This window comes from Ursus americanus, chromosome 17, assembly GCF_024610735.1.
Source record: "Ursus americanus isolate L20-20 chromosome 17, mUrsAme1.1.p, whole genome shotgun sequence".
NCBI classification, from domain to species: domain Eukaryota; kingdom Metazoa; phylum Chordata; class Mammalia; order Carnivora; family Ursidae; genus Ursus; species Ursus americanus.
Genome location: NC_142143.1, coordinates 4,103,554 through 4,123,137, shown reverse-complemented (window position 1 = coordinate 4,123,137; position 19,584 = coordinate 4,103,554). Strand labels below are relative to the sequence as shown.

Genomic DNA, 19,584 nt, shown 5'->3' with positions numbered 1-19,584 from the left:
ACCTACTGTGTGCTAGGTGAGGGGCGAGCGGTCTCTGCTTCTTAGGAGGCTCACGGTCCCCCGAGCGGGACAGGGGAGCACACAGGCGCTGTGGGTGCAGAGCCCGGTCGCCGCTGCCTGGGCAAATCGTCGTGTGCTGCGGGAGGAGGTGGCACGGGTGGCTCGGCCCTGGCCATGTTCCCTCGTCAGCGTGCTGGTGTTTTGAACATCTTGGTCATATCAATTTGAAGGGGGCGGGGGCGGTCTTAACTTATCCGGTGTGGCCTTGAAGCTTTGAGACAACCACTCCTACACGCGTCTCCACACACGTCTTGCTCAGGGGCCCACCTTCAATGTTGGCTCAGGGCAGCAACTCTCAACGGCACCCTCCGAAAGTTCTGGGGTTTGGAATGATGTCACGCTCTTCATGGCCCCGGCGACCTGCCACCACGGGTGCCAAATGCACACTGGGCTTTTCTCTCCAGTGACTGCTCACGCGCACCAGCTCTCCCTCCGCGCCCCCCCTGCTTCCCGCTGACTGCATATACCTGGAGGCCTGGTCAGCACTGTCGCCTCGTCACCTAACCTGCCCTGGAGCCCAAGAAACACACGCAGGCGTCCTGTGGCCCCGGAACGGCTCCAGGAGGCTGAGTGGTTGAGAGGCACACGTCCTGCACACTCTGGTTGCTCCCAGCCCAGAGAGGGAGGCAGGCACCCAACCGGACCCTTCCGGGACCAAGTGGAATGTGCTGGGCAGGCAGAGGAAAGGCAGCCCAGCTGGCTTCCCAGAGCAGTCAAGGGAGGCTTCTTGGAAGAGCTAACACAAGTGTTGGGTCTCGACAGCTGAGTAGGAGCGAGCCAGGCAAAGAGGGAGTCCTGGCCCAGGGGCGGCACGGAGAGAGGCAGCGGGTGGGAAGGCACCCACACAGTTTGGTGCTACCGGAGCATGGAGGATGCACAGCGGGGGTCACAGGGCCGGGCCTCTGTGGACTTCTGTGGCCCACAGGGAGCCACTGGAGGTCCGTGATTCTCCTTGGGAGGCGAGCACTGCCCGCAGTGCTTCTAGATTGCTCCGCAGCCTCTCGCAGCCCGAGGTGGTGGTGGTCCCCACTTCACAGATGAGAAGACTGAGGCCAGGGGAACTAAGCTGTTTGCCAGGGCCTCTCAGCTGGGGAGCATTTGAGGATGGAAGCTGGACCTGGGCCCCCTGTCTCCAGAGCCTCCCCTCCCCATGGCCTTCCTGGTGCAGCCCTGTTCTGCTCTGGTCTACACCAGCTGGCATCCATACCACCGGCGTCTGTCGGGTGCAGTCAGAGGGGATAGAAGCATCTCCCCTCAAGCCACCACAGTGCTCCCGGCCATGGGGTCTTGGGCCTCGGGCCAGCCCTCTGTGCATAAAAGCCCCTCCAAGCCCACATGGTCAAACGGTGAGGCTTAAACGCCACCGCGCTGAGGGAGGGACCTTGGTCCTGGAACAGCCTTCTCTCACTCTTCCCCAGCCAGTGCTGACTCATTCTAGTTTACACAGGAGGCCGCGGCGGGGGGCTGCAGCTCAGGACCCCCGGGCCTGCCTCTTCCCCATCTGCCCGCAGGGGTCCGGTCGGGGAAGGGGGGTCCAGGGCTGCAGTGGGGGGCTGCTCAGTGTGGGCCAGCTGCACCCCTTATGGGCACCAGCAACTTAGGGGGACTGTAGGCTGGGCAGGGCTCTGGCTGGAAACATGCTTTAATCGTGACCTACAAATCGGAAGGGAAATTCAGATCCCACTCTATTTGTGACTTTGTTTCTGGGAAAGCCCTCTGGTCTGACGGGGTGTGTGTGTGTGTGTGTGTGTGTGTGTGAGTTCACGGATGAGCGTATGCGGGTGTGTGTATTAGGCGTGGCTGTGGCCAAGTGTCTAGGGCTGTAGGAGGAAGAGATGGGTGTGTGTACGCACACAGGCTTTGATTTCTGAGGTGTGTGATACCTGCTGGCTTGGAGAAGGGTGATCCTGTGATATCGAGGCTCAGCTTTGTGTCCCTAGTGCAAAGCCACCCTGGGCCCGGGGCCAGGATCTGGAGGTTTTGCTCACGGTTTTGCTGGGGAGCGGGGAAGTCACCCGGTGCCCCTGTGTGCGTTCACTCATCCCCGTGCACAGAGCCCTTTACAAGCTCGACACTAGTGAGCAGCCCCTTCACCTGTGAACGCTCCTCGTGCTGCCTTACGGGCCGGCATCGCTGTTTCTGTAAGAAAAAAACGAAGGGCCGGCCCTGGGTCCTGCAGCCAGCGAGTCTGAGCTGCAGCTAGAAGCCTGGTCTGCAACGTGCCCTCTCTGTTCTCGGTCTGCCCTGAGCTCCCTAGCCTCATGGGCCGCTCTGAGGGCCCCTGGGTCCCCCGAGAAACCGAGCTGCTCCTGGTCTTGCTCCTGGCCCCGTGGCAGCTGGTCCTGCACTCAGTGACGTCGGAATGAAGGGTCACGTGATTGTCCCGCTCACCTTAGAGATGGTTCCCGATGTTAGGTGTAGAAGGGATATGCCCTAATTATAGACGCCCATTAATGCAATTAGATGAAATGATGATACGAAAGCTCCTAGCAGTGCCTGGCCCACATGAGTGTGCAGAAAGGCAGTCCTGGTGGGACCTGAGGCTTCTGCGTGGACAGGGGTTGACAGTCCCCACTCACCCTGCTGTCTAAAGCATGTGTGTGCCGACCAGGGCACGCGCTCCCTTGTACAGTACTCCTCTTAAAGCGAACTAAAAACATTTTCACTTTGAAATAGCGCTCTAAATTTCATCTGTGAGTATCAGGATTATTACTCTATTGCAAGTTTACCATTTGAAAACCATCAGTGGTTGGGTGGCCGTTTTGGGACAAAACATGATTGAGTTTCTGTGGCCGCAGCTCGAGCACTGACTCGGGGTAAGACATTCTGGGCTTGATTTTTGCTTCCCTATTTCTAGCTGTGTGACCTCAGGCAGTTCGCCTAACCTCTCTGAGCCTTATTTCTCAGCAAAATTGCCATAATACTTGCCGCGCTGGGTTGATAACCGCCTGCTGGGAGGACCGGAGGGGATGTGCGTATTTGAACACGGCTGGGTGGGTTGTTAGGAGATAAATGAGCCCTGCTGAGGAGCCGTTTGGAGCTGGAGCGGGTGAAAGCTTGGTGCCCCCGAGGGAGCGACAGGTCAGGATGAGGCAGCGCCGAGAGGGTTCACCCCAAAGCAACTCCAGCTGCTGGGAGCCGTCCCTGTGGCCTGGGCGGGCGAGACAGGCCCAGCCAGAAGCAGGATGGTGGAGGCCGTGCCTTCCAAGTTCTGCCATCCTTGAATTATCTCGCTCGTTCAACGAGAACATCCCGGGTTCCTACTTAGGCCAAGCCCCAGGCTGCGTGCTGGGCAGCAAACTTAACAACCAAGCCACCGAGCTTGCTTTTGTGAAGCCGCTTCCTAGATTCCCAAGTATCCTGCCATCGGAGCTCCTGTAGGCCCGGTACCTGCTAATGTCTCAGAGGGAGAGAGGAGCGGGGTGTGGCAGAGCGGCCGCATCCGGCTGAATATGTTGTGCACTGCAAAACCCAAGGGGGGTACCTTTTGCAGCCTCTTCCATGTGGAGTGCACAACATACTGGCTCGTACATGGCAGCCCTGGTACAAGAGCTCGTGAGCGAAGATCCCTAGCTCACAGCACCTCTACCCCCCCCCCCCCGCCTGGGGAGCCCTCTTTCAGAGCAAAGCACTTGCTTGCCCAACCATCTGGCTTCAGGTCACCGTCGGCTGTCCCAGCCAGCAGGGCGCAGATCACCTCTTTAAAGTCATTACCCCCTAAGGGGTTAAACGTGTGCTTCTGACCCCGTCCCGCAGCCTGATTCGGGAAGCTGGGCCCAGGATCAGTACACATTACTTGACATTCAGAAATTCCACCTAAAAACAACAGTGTGGCTGTCCCTGCCGGGTGACGAGTGATTGGCCCAGTCCCGGCATTCATGGCAAATCCCAGGGATTAGGCGCCCTCTCCTCTCCTGGAGGCACAGCCCGCCCGTCACCCCGGGCCACACCCTGGCCAGCAGCCAGCATGTTTCCCAGGTGACGGCCAGCTGCCTCAGGCCGGGATGGGCTGTGGCCCAACTTCACCCTGAGGCTGGCCGCCTCACAGAGGGTAGGTGGGACGTGGGGGGTGGGGGAGGGTCTCTTGAAGGTGACAGGATGGAGACGGGAGGCACAAGCACTTCTTGTGCCCCCTGTGCCAGAATCCCATGGAGCAGAGATGGGGTGGCGGGCATGGGGCCCGCTGCTGCCCTGACCTTGTAACTGTGCTTGAATGGCAGCTTTATGCCCCCAAAGCCTATGACTCTTGACCGTTAATTTCACCGACACAGACTCGCAAAGGTCACCCCATCACACAGCTGACGATGGCCCCGGGCAACCCCCCAGGCTCGCGCTGGACCCTCCGCGGGCTCGGTGGGGCTCAGGGCTGTGGAGTTCACCTGAGTGAGCACGGGGGGAACCCTGCTCCTGCCCAGACTGCCCTAACGACCCAAGCTGGGCTTTCAAGGCTGACCCTGGGTGCAGGGCCGAGGCTCTCATAGCCGGCTGGGCTGAGGCGATGGTGGACCCCATGCGGGTCTAGCGGAAGGTGTGAGAGGGAGACCGCTTCGGGGTGTCGTTGGAAGGGAGGGACGTTTTGCTATGAGCTGAATGTAGGGTGGGTAACCCCATAGATTTTGGCCCGAAAGAGAGAAGACTGGCATTGCCATCTGCTGAGATGGGAAGGCCGAGACATGGCAGCTTTGGGGAGGCCGGAAGGTCAGTTTGGACATGAGGTTCAAGACGCCATGGCCCCCTGGAGGTGTGTAGTGGAACAGATGAACCTGGGACACGTGACCCCATGAGCTCGCCGAGGGAGCGAGTGTAGGCACAAAGAGAAGAGGCCAAGACGGGGCGCCACAGCCCTCTTGCTCAAGGTCGGGGCGAGCAGGCCAGCCTGGAGCCATGATGTCCTGGAAGAGGGGAGGGCGTTTCCCGGAGGAGGGCACGCCCACTGGATTCAGTGTCGCCCAGGCCACTGGTGACCTTGGCAAGGCCCTCCCAGTGGACAGGGTGGAGGGGAGACCCTCGGAGCAGGATTGCCGGAGGCTCCTTCTGGAACAGGAGCAGAGAAATACTCGTCCCTGTGGCAGGGCCGAGGTGCTCACGGCCTCGCGAGTTCTTGCTGGACTTGCTCTTCCAACAATTATGACTTCCTGGAGACGAGGACCTACGAGCTCGTCTGTGCAACGCCCCCCTCCCTCACCCTGTTCGTTTGTCTTTCTCGCACACACGTGTGTGCACACACCCACCACACACACTAGGAGGTCACCTAGGCCCGGCACCTGGCAGGCTGCAGGGCCACCCGCACCTGCTGACTTCCAGAGTCACCACGGGGCTAAAGCGAGGCCGGCGCAGACTCTTAGCGTCCCCCGAGGCTCCCCCAGGGATCGTCTCTGTCCAGCCAGAATGATGGGTGAGGCTCCTACTGCTGCTATCAGGCACCTTTGGAAAAGCCTTTGATATCACCGAGCACATTCATAAATTGTTCTTTATTCCAAGACAAATACCAAAGTGTTTCAGCCAAATAGCAGTAGAGGCAAGTCATCCCAGCTCAGGAAAGAAGAGTCGGATGATGATGCGAATCTTCCAGCCACCTCACCTCACAACTATGACCGTGCAAAGGACCCGGACGCCCACCGCCACCCATGATCGGGAAGAGCGTTTCCTGCAGCCTCGAGGTCGGGTGTTTCTGAACGGACTCTGCGAGGGACGTCCGCTCCGTGGCCGAAACTGGGGACCCCAAGTAGCGTCCAAGTGATCACCGTTGTCGGACGAAGAGCTAAGCCCCTGGGGCCCCTGCTGTGTGCCCCGCACTCTCCTGGCACATTAGAGATGCTCCTGACGACCCTGCAGGTGATTCTCCCCACCCACGGAGGGGGAAACTGAGGCCCAGGGCGGGGCTGGGCTCGGGGAGCTGAGTCAGGAGTGCACACAGGGTGTGGGGGCTCCATGTCGGGTTCCTGGGCCATGACCTTCCAGGGCGGCCTTGGGCAAGGCGAAGTCCTACTCTTTGGGGTCCAGCCCAGTCCTGAACTCCTCTGCATCTGTATTTCTGAGCACACCCCCCAGACTGTTCTTGCCAGGCTGGCTTGTCCTTCAAAGTTCAGCCGAGACTAACTCCTTGGTGAAGCTTCCATGGGCTGTCAGCGCCCGGTCTGGGGTGAGCACTTCTCCCGAGCACCACCAAAGCCTCTTTCCTCGCTTTCCCAGCCTCTGCGCCCCGCCGTCTATGTCTGACTTCCCCTGGGGGCCGAGAGCTCCGTGAGGACCGGCAGCAGCGCTGGGCAGTGTTTGTAACGGCTGCATCCGCACAGTGCGTGCCCAGGGCACGGGCTCCATGCTTGCCGAAGGAAAGAGAAGAGAGGGCGCCGTGCGCAGCCCGCAGTGGGGATCCAGGGTGCCCACTCTGCACTCGACAGCTGCACACGGGGCCGATGTCTTAATTCCCGAGGCCTTGATTGCCTCCGAAGAAGGAGGTCGTGTAGTGGAGGTCAGGCCTTGTCTCTCTCCGGTATTCCTGGGTCTCTAATTCTAAGTCCAGTTGGCAAGACTGGTGCACACCTGCCTTTCCGCGTCCTTTGTGCATCCTGGGGGGACTGCGAGGGGTTCGGTGTGGCGGGGGCAGAGTGCTGAGAATGCGGGGGACCCGAGCCAGGTGAGCTCCACCTGCTGAGCCGGGGGCTGGGGTGGGGGAGAGGCGATTTTCGGCAGAGCCACAGCACAACCCCAGGGTCCGACCTGCATTCTAGAAGGCTGCCTGTGGCCGCAGCGGGGCAAGTGCATTGCCGGTGAGGAGGAAGGTGTCGTAAGGTCAGGCCTGACCCGAGGCAGGGCAGGGTTGCGGCAGGAGCAGAGAGGAGGGTCTGGAAACTCTTGCAGATGGGATTCGTGTGCCTCCGTGGTGACGGAGCCGGAGGGATGGAAGCCAGGGGGCCCGTCGAGGATGGGTCTGAGTTCTCTGGAGACGGGAGAAGAGTGGCAGATTTGGGGAAAGGGGGCATCTGAGATCTAAGCGGCTGGTGAGCTTGGGTCTGGAGTGGAAGGACCCCAGTGGGCAGGGGGTAGGGGCAGGAAATGATTTCTCATCCCTTCCGTCGTGGGCACATTTTTGGCCAACTCCGTTAAAGTCGGTGTGTTAGACGTCGAATCCCTTCCAGAAAAGCGTCTGGCCTCCTCTTCCTCTGGTGAGCCATGCAGCTCGGTGGAAGGGGCCGCGGCCCAGGGCTGGCTCTCTGATGCTCTGGACTCACTCACTTCCCAGCACTGAGCCGGTTTCCTCCTCCAGGAGCACAGACAATGAGGTTGACGTGAGGAAGGCCAGAAGGTGGGTGGGAGTGGGCTTCCCAAGGACAAACGCTGTAGAAACGTCAGCTTCCACATCAGGGGGGAAGGCCGAAAGGTCTAGCTCAGAGAGTTGTCGCTTTCCACACTTCTCCAGAGGGGAAGGGTGGCCTCCGGGGGCTGCCTCCCGTGCGGTTGCCTGCAGCTGCCCCGTCCAAGCTGCTTCAGCTCCCGGGAGGCCCGTGCGGGGAGCACATTTATGATAATCGAGAAACATGGATGGTGAGTTCTGCGGAGACATGTTGAGTGCCATTTGGTATTTTAAATATGCAGCCCAGACACCTGTCCCCCTTCCTTCCAAGCACCTGCCCGGGTGTTTCTCAGGGCAAGAAGAGAAGATGGGGTGTCGGGAGCTCAGTTCCTCCACTGCGGTTTACAGATGCAATTGCTTCGTGGTTTCTTTCTACCGTGCTTGCCCTAGAAGTATGACTCAGCCAAGGGCAGCACATTCTGGAAGTTTCCTCCACGTCATGTGGAACTGTGGGGGGGGGGGGCGACGCAGGGGGATGGGAAGAGCTGGGCTTTGGGATCGGTCCCAGCTGGATGGCAGCCAGAGCTGTGCGCTGTGTGACCTGGGGCGCCTGGTCCTCCGAGCCCATTCTACTCCCCCTGGGAAGGGAGGGGACAGTCTGTTCCCGACAGCACTGTGGTGAGGACCGAAGAAGCCATGGGCACGTGGGAGCTACCCATTTCCCTTCCCCTCTGCCTGCTGCGAGTCCCTCTCCCAGCCCATCCATGCTCTAGTTTTGGTGGTGGTGGTGGTGTTTTAAGTAATCTCTAGGCGGACATGGGGCTCAAACTCACGACCCTGAGATCAGGATCACACGCTCCTGGCTGAGGCAGCCAGGAGCCCCATGTAGTGTTTTGCTTTGTATGTACCCACAGTGTAGTCTTCGTTTTCTTGAGTTCTCCTCTTCGCCGTTGGTCTGTGCTCTCAATCCTTGTCTGCAGGGATCATTATTTGTAGCAAGGAAACTTCACGGAGACGTGGGTGACGATGGGCCCCTTCCCGCTTGCCCGTCATGTCTGTGTTTGGCGTGACCACGTGGGTCTCCTCCGACCTCCCAGTTCTTGGTCCCAGCACCTCGTCCTCACGGGCCAGCACCGCACCTTCCTCCCTGCTCGCGGCTCTGCGGTGGCTGCCAGCAACGCCAGACAGTGAGGCCTGGCTCTTCCTCGGCCCCTTTCCCTGACCGGACGATGCCAGAAAACTCGATGACCTTCGACCACTGTGCATTCTTTCTCCCCATGCTTTCCTTTCCGGGTGATAATTTTCCACTTTATAAACTGTGCTTACTGTTTTCATGTTCCCTTTGTTCACTCATTCGTTCAGCAAACGTGGGCTGAGCGCCCCTGTGTGTCAGGCACAACGTAGGACGAAGGACCTGCTCTGTGCCACACTCCAGAGACACAAGAGTGGCCAAGAAAGACGGTGCCGTTGGCCTCCGGACTTACACAGCCGTGGGGAGACTGATGACCCCCATGAGAGCAAATAGCTCTATAACCAGGAATGATAGCTTCTCACTCCTTGTATTACGTCGGCGTGTGACTGGCTTGCCTCTGTCTTTCTAAGCCGGATCTCTCTTAAAATCACGGTTAATTTCCACTGACATGAGATCATCACGAAGTCTCTTGATGCATCACCTGGTTTGTTAAAATCCTCCCTGACAACCCCGTTCATGCCGTTATACTTTGTCAGTTAGAATCACAGGACTTCTGGGTTGAAGGCTGACCTTGAGAACGCATGGTGACTTGCACAAGGTCACACCTCTGGTCCGTGTGGAGCCAGCACCGGAACCCAAGGCTGTGATCACGGGTCTCTTTACAGATCAGCGTCTCGTGTCAGAGATGAGACCTGTGCAGAGAGCCACAGCTGCTTTCCGTCATTTCCAGCAGCGGACGGGCATTCGAGTGCCACGCCAAGCAGCAGACGCTGGGGGGTGGCTTCGAGGGCCAGGAGGGCCGACCACAGACCCCACGGGATGACCAAGGTCCCCGTTGGACCTGTGTGCTTCATGTCGGGCTCCCGGATCCCAGCACATCAGCTGCAATTTACAAAGCAGAGACGAGACGTGAAGGTGAAGTGCCCGAGGGGCCTACATTTTTCAAAGGGAAAAAAAAAGGCTTAATTATATCTTTAAGAGGCACAGACACGCCGAGGAATACCAGCAGCGTCTGAGACCCGAAGCAGAAATGCCAAGGATGAGGATTTGGAAGATTAACACAGTTGAACTCGGCACCGTGGTCTTTTTTTTTTTTTCTGGGGCTCTGGAAAGCTGGGGAGGTAGACACGCTGGCGGGTCAGATGGACATGCCAGGCATGACGGAAATGCACCCCCCCCTTCGGCCTGCATTTTGCTGCTAGACTGGTCATTAACTACTGTCCTTCAGAGCCTTCCGTGGCTCCTCTTTCCTTCAGGACAGAGTTTTGTCTTCCTTCCTAGATTGTGGGGGGCCTCACGGACTGCTGTCCCTTCTTTCCTCTTGCCTTCTTTCTCCTTCTATCTTTATTCCACTCAGTCATCACGATGGAGCTCCCTCTGTGTCCTGCCCCAGGCCCTGTGCTGGGGACAGTGGGATACACAAGTTGCAGGTGCTGCCCCTGGAGGGGGACCCGACTGTAGCCTCCCTACCATGGGCAGCTGTGGCGTTACAGCCAAGGGGGGGCACGGTATCAGGTACCCCAGGGCTGGAGAGGCTTTATGAAAGAGGACCTAAGAGGTCCAGCTGGTCCCCAGTGCCTGGCACATAGCAGATGCCAATATCACATCTGCAGAATCAAGTCAAGGGAGGGAATTGGGCCCCCAAGGAGGCTTTCTGATCTCTGTGGTGCCACAATGGGCAGCAGGTGTCTCTCTTCCTCCCTTGTTTCCCTGCAGAAGGAAGGTTGACGGTGGTTCTGAACGAACACTGGTCTAGAGTCAGTGGTGGGGAGGAAGCCAGGAGACTGCAGACCCAGACTCCTGGTTCTGTGACACTCACGAGGTGTGAGGTCCTGCGAGCAGGCTGTGACCACCTCCTCAGCCTCATTTGCCTCTCTCCCCACGATGGACACGTTCTGAGAACTGGCCCGAACCATCATACTTTGGGGGTTTGTGCAAGTCCTTCCTGCTTCCTAGGCTCATAATTATTCTTCAAAATCCAATTTAAATGTCTGTAGAATCTTTGTTAAAACACATTAGAGTGGCCTTTAATGGGTGAATGGATGAATGGATGGATGAATGGAAGGATGAATGGAAGGATGAATGGATGGATGAATGGAAGGATGAATGGAAGGATGAATGGATGGATGAATGGAAGGATGAATGGAAGGATGAATGGATGGATGAATGGAAGGATGAATGGATGGATGAATGGAAGGATGAATGGATGGATGAATGGAAGGATGAATGGAAGGATGAATGGATGGATGAATGGATGGGTGGATGGATGGATGAATGGATGGGTGGATGGATGGATGAATGGTTGGATGGATGAATGGATGGATGGATAGATGGATGGATAGGTGGGTGAGTGGATGGATGAGTGGATGGATGAATGGATGGGTGGATGGATGGGTGGATGGATGGATGGATGGATGGATGGATGGATGGATGGATGGATGGGTGGATGGAAGGATAGAAGGGTGGATGGGTGGATGAATGGATGAGTGGGTGGATGGGTAGATGGATGGTTGGGTGGGTGGGTGGGTGGGTGGATGGATGGATAGGTGGGTGGGTGGATGGATGGATGGATGGATGGATGGATGGATGGATGGATGGATAGGTGGGTGGGTGGATGGATGGATGGATGGATGGATGGATGGATGGATGGATGAATAGATAGATAGGGGGTGGGTGGATGGATGGATGGATGGATGAATGGGTGGATGGATGGGTAGGAAAGCTGTAAAGAAAGGAGTGATATGAGGAGATATCCTGGGTTTGGCCAAAGGGAGAACTAGGAGGTGGAACTCTAGCTTGAACTATCCTGGGAATTGAAAGAACATGTTCACCCAAACCAGAGCTCCAGGGAAGTGTGGCTGGGCAGAAGAAGTAGTGGTCAGGTCCACAGAATAGGTGTGGTCTGGAAAGGGAGCCCTGGGATAGCTGGGATTATGGATAGAGGTGGGGATTCAGTGCTGACTTCAGGTGGGAGGGAAGGGGTAGAGAAGCCCCTGGTGAGGTGGGGGGGGTGCAGGAAGGGGCAGGCGGGGGGCACAGCTCTGAGCCCTGCTATGTGCACTCACGATTTCTTGTTTCACACTTGCAGCACACATATTTGTTCCGCCTTAATCATTTTTCTTGTTAAATGCAAAGACGCTGCGGAAATCCCAGCTCTGAATGTGACCTGCAGCATAAGTCAGGCCCACCTCCCCCGCCCCGGCCCTTCCCGGCGCCCCTGCCACTAATGCAGCCCCTGGCTTCCTTCCACGCCTCTTTGTCTCAGCATTCAGCTGCAGCCGAACAATGAGCCACTGCATGGCAGAGACCAAACCTCGAAAAGTGCCCAACATGATGGATTTAGATGCAAACACTTTCTACACATCCGGGGCTTTCCTTTCGGTACAACTTTAAAATCAGTCCAGTAAAAATACTCAACACTTGCTCTATTTTGCCGTCATGCAAGAATTCGGCCATACTTTGAAAATCAGATCACATTTAAGCTGGAATTGCAAAATGCTCTTTTGCTGTCCAGTAGTCATTTCTGAGGGAGAAAAGGAGGATGTCCTCGTGCTTGTTTTGTTTCTGATTTTGAAAGGTTGCTATTTTAATCCCTGTTTCACAGAAGAGCAGGAAAGTTAACAAACTCTTCTGGGGTCGTACTATTGTCCCCCGTCCCCACGCCGAGCTACGAGGACAGCCCAACATTTCCCCAACATTTCCCCTACATTTCCCCTACTCACTCAGCACAGTCCTTGGCAGACTTAGACAACGCCCAGAAACTTCTGTGGCTCTGAACCGTTCATGCTGTTCAAATGCGTGGATATAATTATTTTATAATATTTATATTTTACATATAAATGTGTAAGTACATTTTATATTTTTATGCGATATTCATAAACATATTTATATAACATAAATATATATACATAAAAGCTTCTGTAAATTTAAAATACATATTATATACATAATATATATAAGTAAGATTTTTAATATATTTTAATAAGTATATTTACATATTTCATATTACGCAGTTACATATTTGGCATTATAGTAATAACATAAAATTATTTGTAGTATATATTACATATTAATTATATGCTATATAAATAGAATAATGATAAATAGAAATAAATACATATCCGATCGTAGCTGGCAGAAATGTACTCTCCATTCCACTGCTCCTCTGTCCCAAAATAGTTCTCAGGCTCCCCCAGCCTCTCACCTTTTCCCTGAAGACCTGGAAAGTCCTCTGAGCGTGGGTGAAGTCAGGAGGTAACCCAGGCCACAGAGTCTGGTGGGCAGCACCGTGGGCCTCAGGCCAGGGCCAGGGGAGAGGAGAAGGTGACATGAGGGGGCACGGGGGAACCCCCACCGACCCAGCCCAGGTTCTGTGCCCAGGGAGGGGCGGGCGGGAGTGGCCGGGTCATCGGGGGCCGCTGGCAAATGGAGGGCCGCTGACAAGCCCGCGTCTTTAGCAGCGAGCCGAAGATGTGCATGGGCGTTCACCCAGGACAAAGCTGCAGTGTCACCGCCGGGCAGGGGCAGAGAAAGGGTGCTGACAGCCCGCAGAATATCTCTCCATCAGAGAGAAAGCTCTTGTTTACTTAGAATAGCCTGGAATTCCACCCCGGCTGCTGGGCATTTCACTTTTGAAACAGAAGCCCAGAGAGTGAAAGGGGGAATGGCACACCCGAATTCCCCTCCTGAGCGTGAACTTGGTGCTCCTGACCGGGAGCCAGCGCGGCTGCAGAGGCCTTCGCGAGCCTGCCGTCCCCCACCCACCGCCGAGCCTTTGGTGCGGGCATTGGCAGCCGAGGGCGCTGCCCGTGCTTGGTTGCTAGGTCTGGGGCAGGCAGGCAGCAGTCTGGGGCCGCCAACAGCGCGATTTCTCCGCACGTGGGGGTGGCGCCGACCCAGGCTTGCCCTCTGCCCGCGCGCTGCAATGGTGCACCGGCCCCACAGCTGAGAAGCGCTGGTCCCCTTCCCACCCCCGCCGTCAGTGACCTCGCCTCCCTGGCTTAAAATCAGCCATGGCAATTGCACAGTCCGGCGGGAGAGCCGCCCCTCTATGGCGCGCAACCTGGGGCAGGTCCTAGAATCACAGCAGGCAGGACGGAGAAAGGACTTCGGATGTCAACAGCTGTTGGTGGCCACCCCGCATGGGGGACCCATCGATCTGCAGACTTTGCATGTGTTGCTTCCTCGGCAGGGGGGAGCCCCTCCTCCAAGAAGCCTTCCCTGACTCCATCAGACTCCATCGCCTCTCTTCTCCTCCTCTGCTGGACTTCTGTTCGAGCACTGCACTTAACTTAGCTCCTCCATGGACTTTGAAACCGGGATACTGTCACTTTCTCTGTATCACAGAGAACGGCTCCCAGTGTCTGTGGAGGAATGCGCGAGTGGGGACGAAGATTAAGCCATCAGTCCAGCACAGGGGGTGGCCCTGCACACCTGCAGCTCATCCCTCTGGCAGACGCTGTGCTGGGTCGTCCGGATTGGGCGGTGCAGAAACACAGGGTCACACGGAGCAATCTGAGGCCGGGAAAGGGCAGCAGTGTCTCCACAGTCCAGCCCGGGTAATGCCCACCCTGGCCCCACCCGTCTCATCACAGAGGGCAGGAGCGTTCGCTCTGAGCCCTTGGATGTCCTGCAGAGGCCACGTGGTGCCAGCAAAGCCCGGCCTGGAGACAGGGAGATGGCTAGTCACGGGTTTGGGGAGAGTTACAGAATGCACTCTTACCACCTAACCCAGCGCCCCTGCAAATCTGCAGGGTGCCTCGAGTGGTTCCCTCTTCCAAGCCGAGCTTAGTCTGTGCCCTGTGCTCTGAGCCCCAGCAGAGGAGGCCGCCGGACATGGCCTTTGTGTGGTCCCTCCGCTGGTCCGGGTGGAACCCCCGCCACCCCCAGCCGCTTCACATGGCAGGTTTCTGCTTCCCTGGAACTGATACCTGCCTCCCCTCTGCCACCTGTCCTCCTGCCGATGCCCCTGGCCAAGCTCCGCTCCTCAGGCTGGACCGGCTCGGAGGCTCTGTCGGCAGAGGCCTCTTGCTCACCAGTTACCAGCAACATGGAACAGTGAGCTTAGGTGTCACCCTCCACAGCGGCACAGACAGGGAGGGGTCCAGGGGTATGTCCTGTGGGGACAGCTATGCTTGGATGAGGGGTGCCCAGGACCCACTGTGATCTTCAGTATCATAGGAGAGAGGACACATCTGCTTCGCTTCTTCCCCAGGGTCAGAACTGGGCATGGTGGGTTGCAAGGAGGGGGACAGGTGTCTACTGGACATCCACTCCACAGCAGGCCCGCTTCTAGGCTCTTCCAAATTCTCTGTCGGGTAGATGGCCGGAGTGAGCTCACCGTCATTTGTCCCTGGAGGTGGAAGCAGAGCCCAGGGGCAAACGCTGGGAGGTAGATGCTACGCAGGGGACTCAAACATCTGGCTCAGCGTGGGGCGCAGGAGGTCTCAGTTGCCTTCTGTTCTCTCCCCAGGTGTCGTGCGCCAAGTGCGGCCCATCGTGGGCCCATTCCATGCTGTCCTGAAGCTGGAGATGAACTACGTGGTTGGTGGTGTGGTGTCCCACCGAAACGTTGTCAACGTGCACATCTTTGTCTCCGAGTACTGGTTCTGAGGGCCTGTCCGCGGTGCAGCCATGCCTGCGCTTCCAGGCCAAGTCATTGCCATGACAACTGTGCCTGTCCCTGGTGACATTTCTTAAATCGATGTATTTGTTTTAGTGTTAGGCCAACATGTATTAAGCTGGGCCAGATGAGTAAGTTCACCTGATGTATTTTGGTATTTAAATAATGAGTCCAATTACTCAACTGTTTGTTAAAAACCTTGCTTGTTTTTTGAATGCAAAGGTTAAAGTTTGCTCCCTTTCTCTGCCCCGGGGGCTGGGCATTGCTAAGGACCAAGGAAAGAAAGACATTTTTCAGGGGGCAGCCAGTCCAGATGCCAAGAGAAAACCAGCTCTTGCACTGATCGTATGAAATTTGACATTTGGTACTTTTCTTTTGCCAGTTGGATGCTGTATGTCCAATGACACGGCTGCTGGTTTGTAGCAGGTATGACCAGCTCTGCCCAGAAGCGTCATGACACGATGCCTCGGGGAGCATTTAGAAGGTGTGTTACAGCTCTGTTAAAGCAGAAAGAAATTCGTCGGGAAAGACAGAGCCTGTTAGGTTTGTGTGTGGACCCTGCATGGTCAGCAAGGAAATGGCTGGGTTTTCTCTGCACCCTGCATCCGTGTTTTCTTATCAGAGGTGGGAAAATAAACAGTTTTGTGATCCTCTCGATGGCCTGTGCATGGCAGTCTTTCAAAAAAGGGGGCCAAGGGGCGCCTGGGTGGCTCAGTTGTTAAGCGTCTGCCTTCGGCTCAGGGCGTGATCCTGGAGTTCTGGGATCAAGCCCCACGTCAGGCTCTTCCGCTGGGAACCTGCTTCTTCCTCTCCCACTCCCCCTGCTTGTGTTCCCTCTCTCGCTGGCTGTCTCTCTCTCTCTCTCTCTGTGTGTCAAATGAATAAATAAAATCTTAAAAAAGGGGGGGGGCAAACTCCATTCCTCTGTGAAGCCCTGCGTCAGAAGAGACGTGGACAGGCTGGGTTTACAGGGTGTCCCGACACGCTCAGCGTTGGCGGTAGGGCCAGGCACAGCATCTGCTCTGCAGCATACTGGGACCCACCGGGATTCAGCACCAGGGCCTCTGGCTTCCACACATGCCTCTCTGGATCCTCCCTGGGTTTATCCCATCTTCTTAGGCAGGGACCCTGCTTGTGGCTCAAGCCTCTCTCCTCCCACGCTCCAGCTCATCTCAGCAGCCTGGACCCTGGCACTGGCTGAGCTCTCAGCCCCACACGGGACATCACCCTCATTGGGATTTCAACGTGGCTGGTGTTCTGGTCATTTAAACGAGCAGTACTCTATCTCTGTGGGATGTGGTCTCTAGCCGCCTTTGGGAAGTCCCTGCATTTCTGAGGTCACTCATTCGGGGCTTTGGTCTGTCAAAGCCAGGTCTGGCACAAGCACCAGCCAGGCACAAGACCTGCAGGGCCTAGGCATCTTGAAGTGGTGGGGAGGGGGAGAACGGGTGTGGGCCCGGAAAACCCAGGGGGCCATTCGAGCAGCTCTGGATGCCAGTGAATTGGGGTCTTGGCAGGGAAGGGGGGACCTGGGATCTGATCACAGGAATGGAAGCCTCAGGGTGATGGGCAGGAAGTGAGAAGGCCACTTGGGGTTCTGGTTTCCTGCCTGCAATTTGGGGGACATGTCTGCAAGAGCCAGGCAGTCGGGGCCCAGGCCCCCAGGGACGGAGTTTTCTCCTGCTCACTCAGGCCTGGGTGGAGCAGAGTGCGAGGACAGAAGCAAGGACCCGTGGAAAAGACCTTCCCTCTCTCTTTCTAGGGGTTAGGGTGGGAGCTGCCATTGGTGGACAGAGTCACATCTCCTGTCTTCGATTGGCTCTCGAAAGAGCATGTGACCCACGTTGGCCAATCAACCTTCCTGAGGGTGGGCCGGCAGAGGAAAAGCGCAGAGGGCAGGGAGCTGCCAGGTAGAAAGGCAGAGGGGAAGGGAGTGAGCCGGGCCCTTGCCCTGCCTGACTCAGAGCCAGAGAGGCCGAGTGGGACCTCACCTTGGCAGGCGCCAGCAGCACGGGTCACCGCCATCCGGCCAGTCTTGGTTTCTGCACCTGCAAAGTGGAGGCAGTGATCCCTGCCCGGCCGCCCCGCCCTCCATGGCCGCCCGCAGCGCGGGAGACGAGGAGCGCAGAAGGGCTGTGCACCTGTCAAGTGCTGCGTACCTGTGTCCGATCTTAATTCACTCATCGTTGAAGGTGGTGATGATGATGATGGTGATAGCGATGGCCACTGTCAATCAAGCCACACCAATGCGCTCTGCTTTTCCTTAACACCCATGAGCGATTCGGGAGACAATTGTGTAGATGACACAAGAGCCCGACTTTTCCTATTTGATATCATGCTCTGGGTTGGGCATCTGATGGACCAGTGAGTATCCCATTATTCTTGCAAAGTAATTACTGCCAGGCCCAGCTTCGGCTGCAGTAGGGGACCAGCTAATGTGAACCAGCAGGGCCTCTGGGCCCCAGACAACAGTGGTCCCTTTTTTTTTTTTTAAAGATTTTATTTATTTATTCGACAGAGACAGAGACAGCCAGTGAGAGAGGGAGCACAAGCAGGGGGAGTGGGAGAGGAAGAAGCAGGCTCCCAGCAGAGGAGCCCGATGTGGGGCTCGATCCCAGAACGCCGGGATCACGCCCTGAGCCGAAGGGATGCTTAACGACTGTGCCCCCCAGGCGCCCCGAGAGTGATCCCTTTTTAATTATGACCTTAGAACAAGACAATTGAGGGGAACCACTGAAGGGAAAGCAAGTTTATAAGCAGGATGAGAAGGCAAAGGCACACAGACACCAGACCGAATCATTTTTGCTGATTTGGTGGTAGAAGTAAGTTGGAGGGAAGATTCCAGAAGGTCTGTGCTGTCATAGTCTACCAGAAAACTGTGTCTGTTTTGAATGAAGGGAACCTACATTGAAGTTCAGAGGGGCCTGCAGCATGGTGGCAGGAGGGCCTGGGTCACCTGGCGTCCTGGAGGGACCAGTGTTTAGGGTGTCAGGGCCCACCATGTCAACTAGAGCCCAAGGAGGTAAGCCAGCTTTCCTAAGTCCCATCACGGTCCTCAAGTTTGTTCAGGTGAAAAAAACACCTGGAAATCATGCTACATTTTTCGTTCCCAATATTTTATCATGATAATTTCCAAACGCACAGCAGAGTTGAAAGAATTTCACAGTGAAGACCAGGGTACCCACCACCTAGATTCTACCATTAACATTTTATAAGACCAGTTTGCATTTTGAAGAAATGACGATTTGATGATATTAAATTTCACATTAAAAAAAAAAAACACAACTCTGTGGGTTTTGCAGGCTCAAGGTCAGATCCAGCCACTTACGCACTGTGTGGCCTTGGGCATGTTGCTTCGTGTCTCAGATCCTTGGTTCTCTCTGCTACAGAATGAAAGTAATTCCCCGTACTTTGTGGGCGCGGTTGTAAGGATGAAATGATCTGATTGCATGAACAGCACAGGGACCAGCACACATCAGGTCCCCAGTGAATAGCGCTATCATGACAAATAGAGTGGAAGAGGGCATTCTTTATTCAATTAGTCTTGTGTGGACAAGTCGTGGACCCAGCAAGACTCCAGAGGAGTTTATGAGAGAGTCCTCTGAAGTGGCTTTGTGTGAGCTGGCTGCCACCCAGACTCCTTACTCCTACTGTCGGGGACACCAACGGCTAGAGGCCACTTCCTGGACCACGGCTGGACCAGTTCACATATTGAGCCCCCTTCCCTGGCTTACTCCGCGCGTCTGGATGACGTCTGGGTGCCAGCAACAATTCCTCATCTCCTGTCACACGTCCCAGCCTCGCTCATGCCAAAGAGATGGGCTCCTGAGCGCTGCTCACCACCCTGGAAGTGGAATGAGATGGAAAGGGACTCTCGAGTGACTTTTGAAGTCTCGAGGGAGAAGGAGAGCATGGCCGAGCTTATAGAATGTGGCCCTTAGGGAGTGTGGTGACAGTCACCGCAACCCCGAATAACCACATTACATTTTGTACACCTGTTATGTGCCAGGAACACCTCTGTAACTGTCCCCAACACGCATGCACACACACACACGCACACACACACACGCACACACACACACGCACTTCATCCTCAGCCCCTCTGTCAGGCCAGCTCTTCTCCCAAGAGGACACCTGTCTCATCCCTGGGATGACCCTCCACTCCCATCACTACAGAATCAGTGTCACCGCCTGTCCTGGGCTCCCAATACACTAACACATCTCCGCATCGCCACTATCCCCAACATACTGGATCTGTGACTTTGCTTTCCCAAAACTTGCTATTGCAGAACTTCTCAAAAATACATTGAAGTATAGCAAAGAGTCCACGAAACCTCTCATGCCCATCCCCCAGCTTCAACAATGACCGACTCTTTGCCAGTCCTCTCTCCTCTCTCCCTTCCTTCGGCTCCTTTT

The 19,584-nt window shown here is 56.1% G+C and overlaps 1 protein-coding gene across 1 annotated transcript in view; it reads left to right on the top strand.

Annotated features, from left to right (window-relative positions):
* Positions 1-15,823, top strand: part of FBLN1 (fibulin 1) — an 81,317-nt gene extending 65,494 nt beyond the window's left edge. The window contains exon 17 of the mRNA XM_045779488.2: positions 15,019-15,823. Coding sequence (XP_045635444.1) covers positions 15,019-15,158 — 140 coding nt within the window. The 3' untranslated portion in view covers positions 15,159-15,823. The remainder of the gene's footprint in view (positions 1-15,018) is intronic.
* Positions 15,824-19,584: the final 3,761 nt, after the last annotated feature.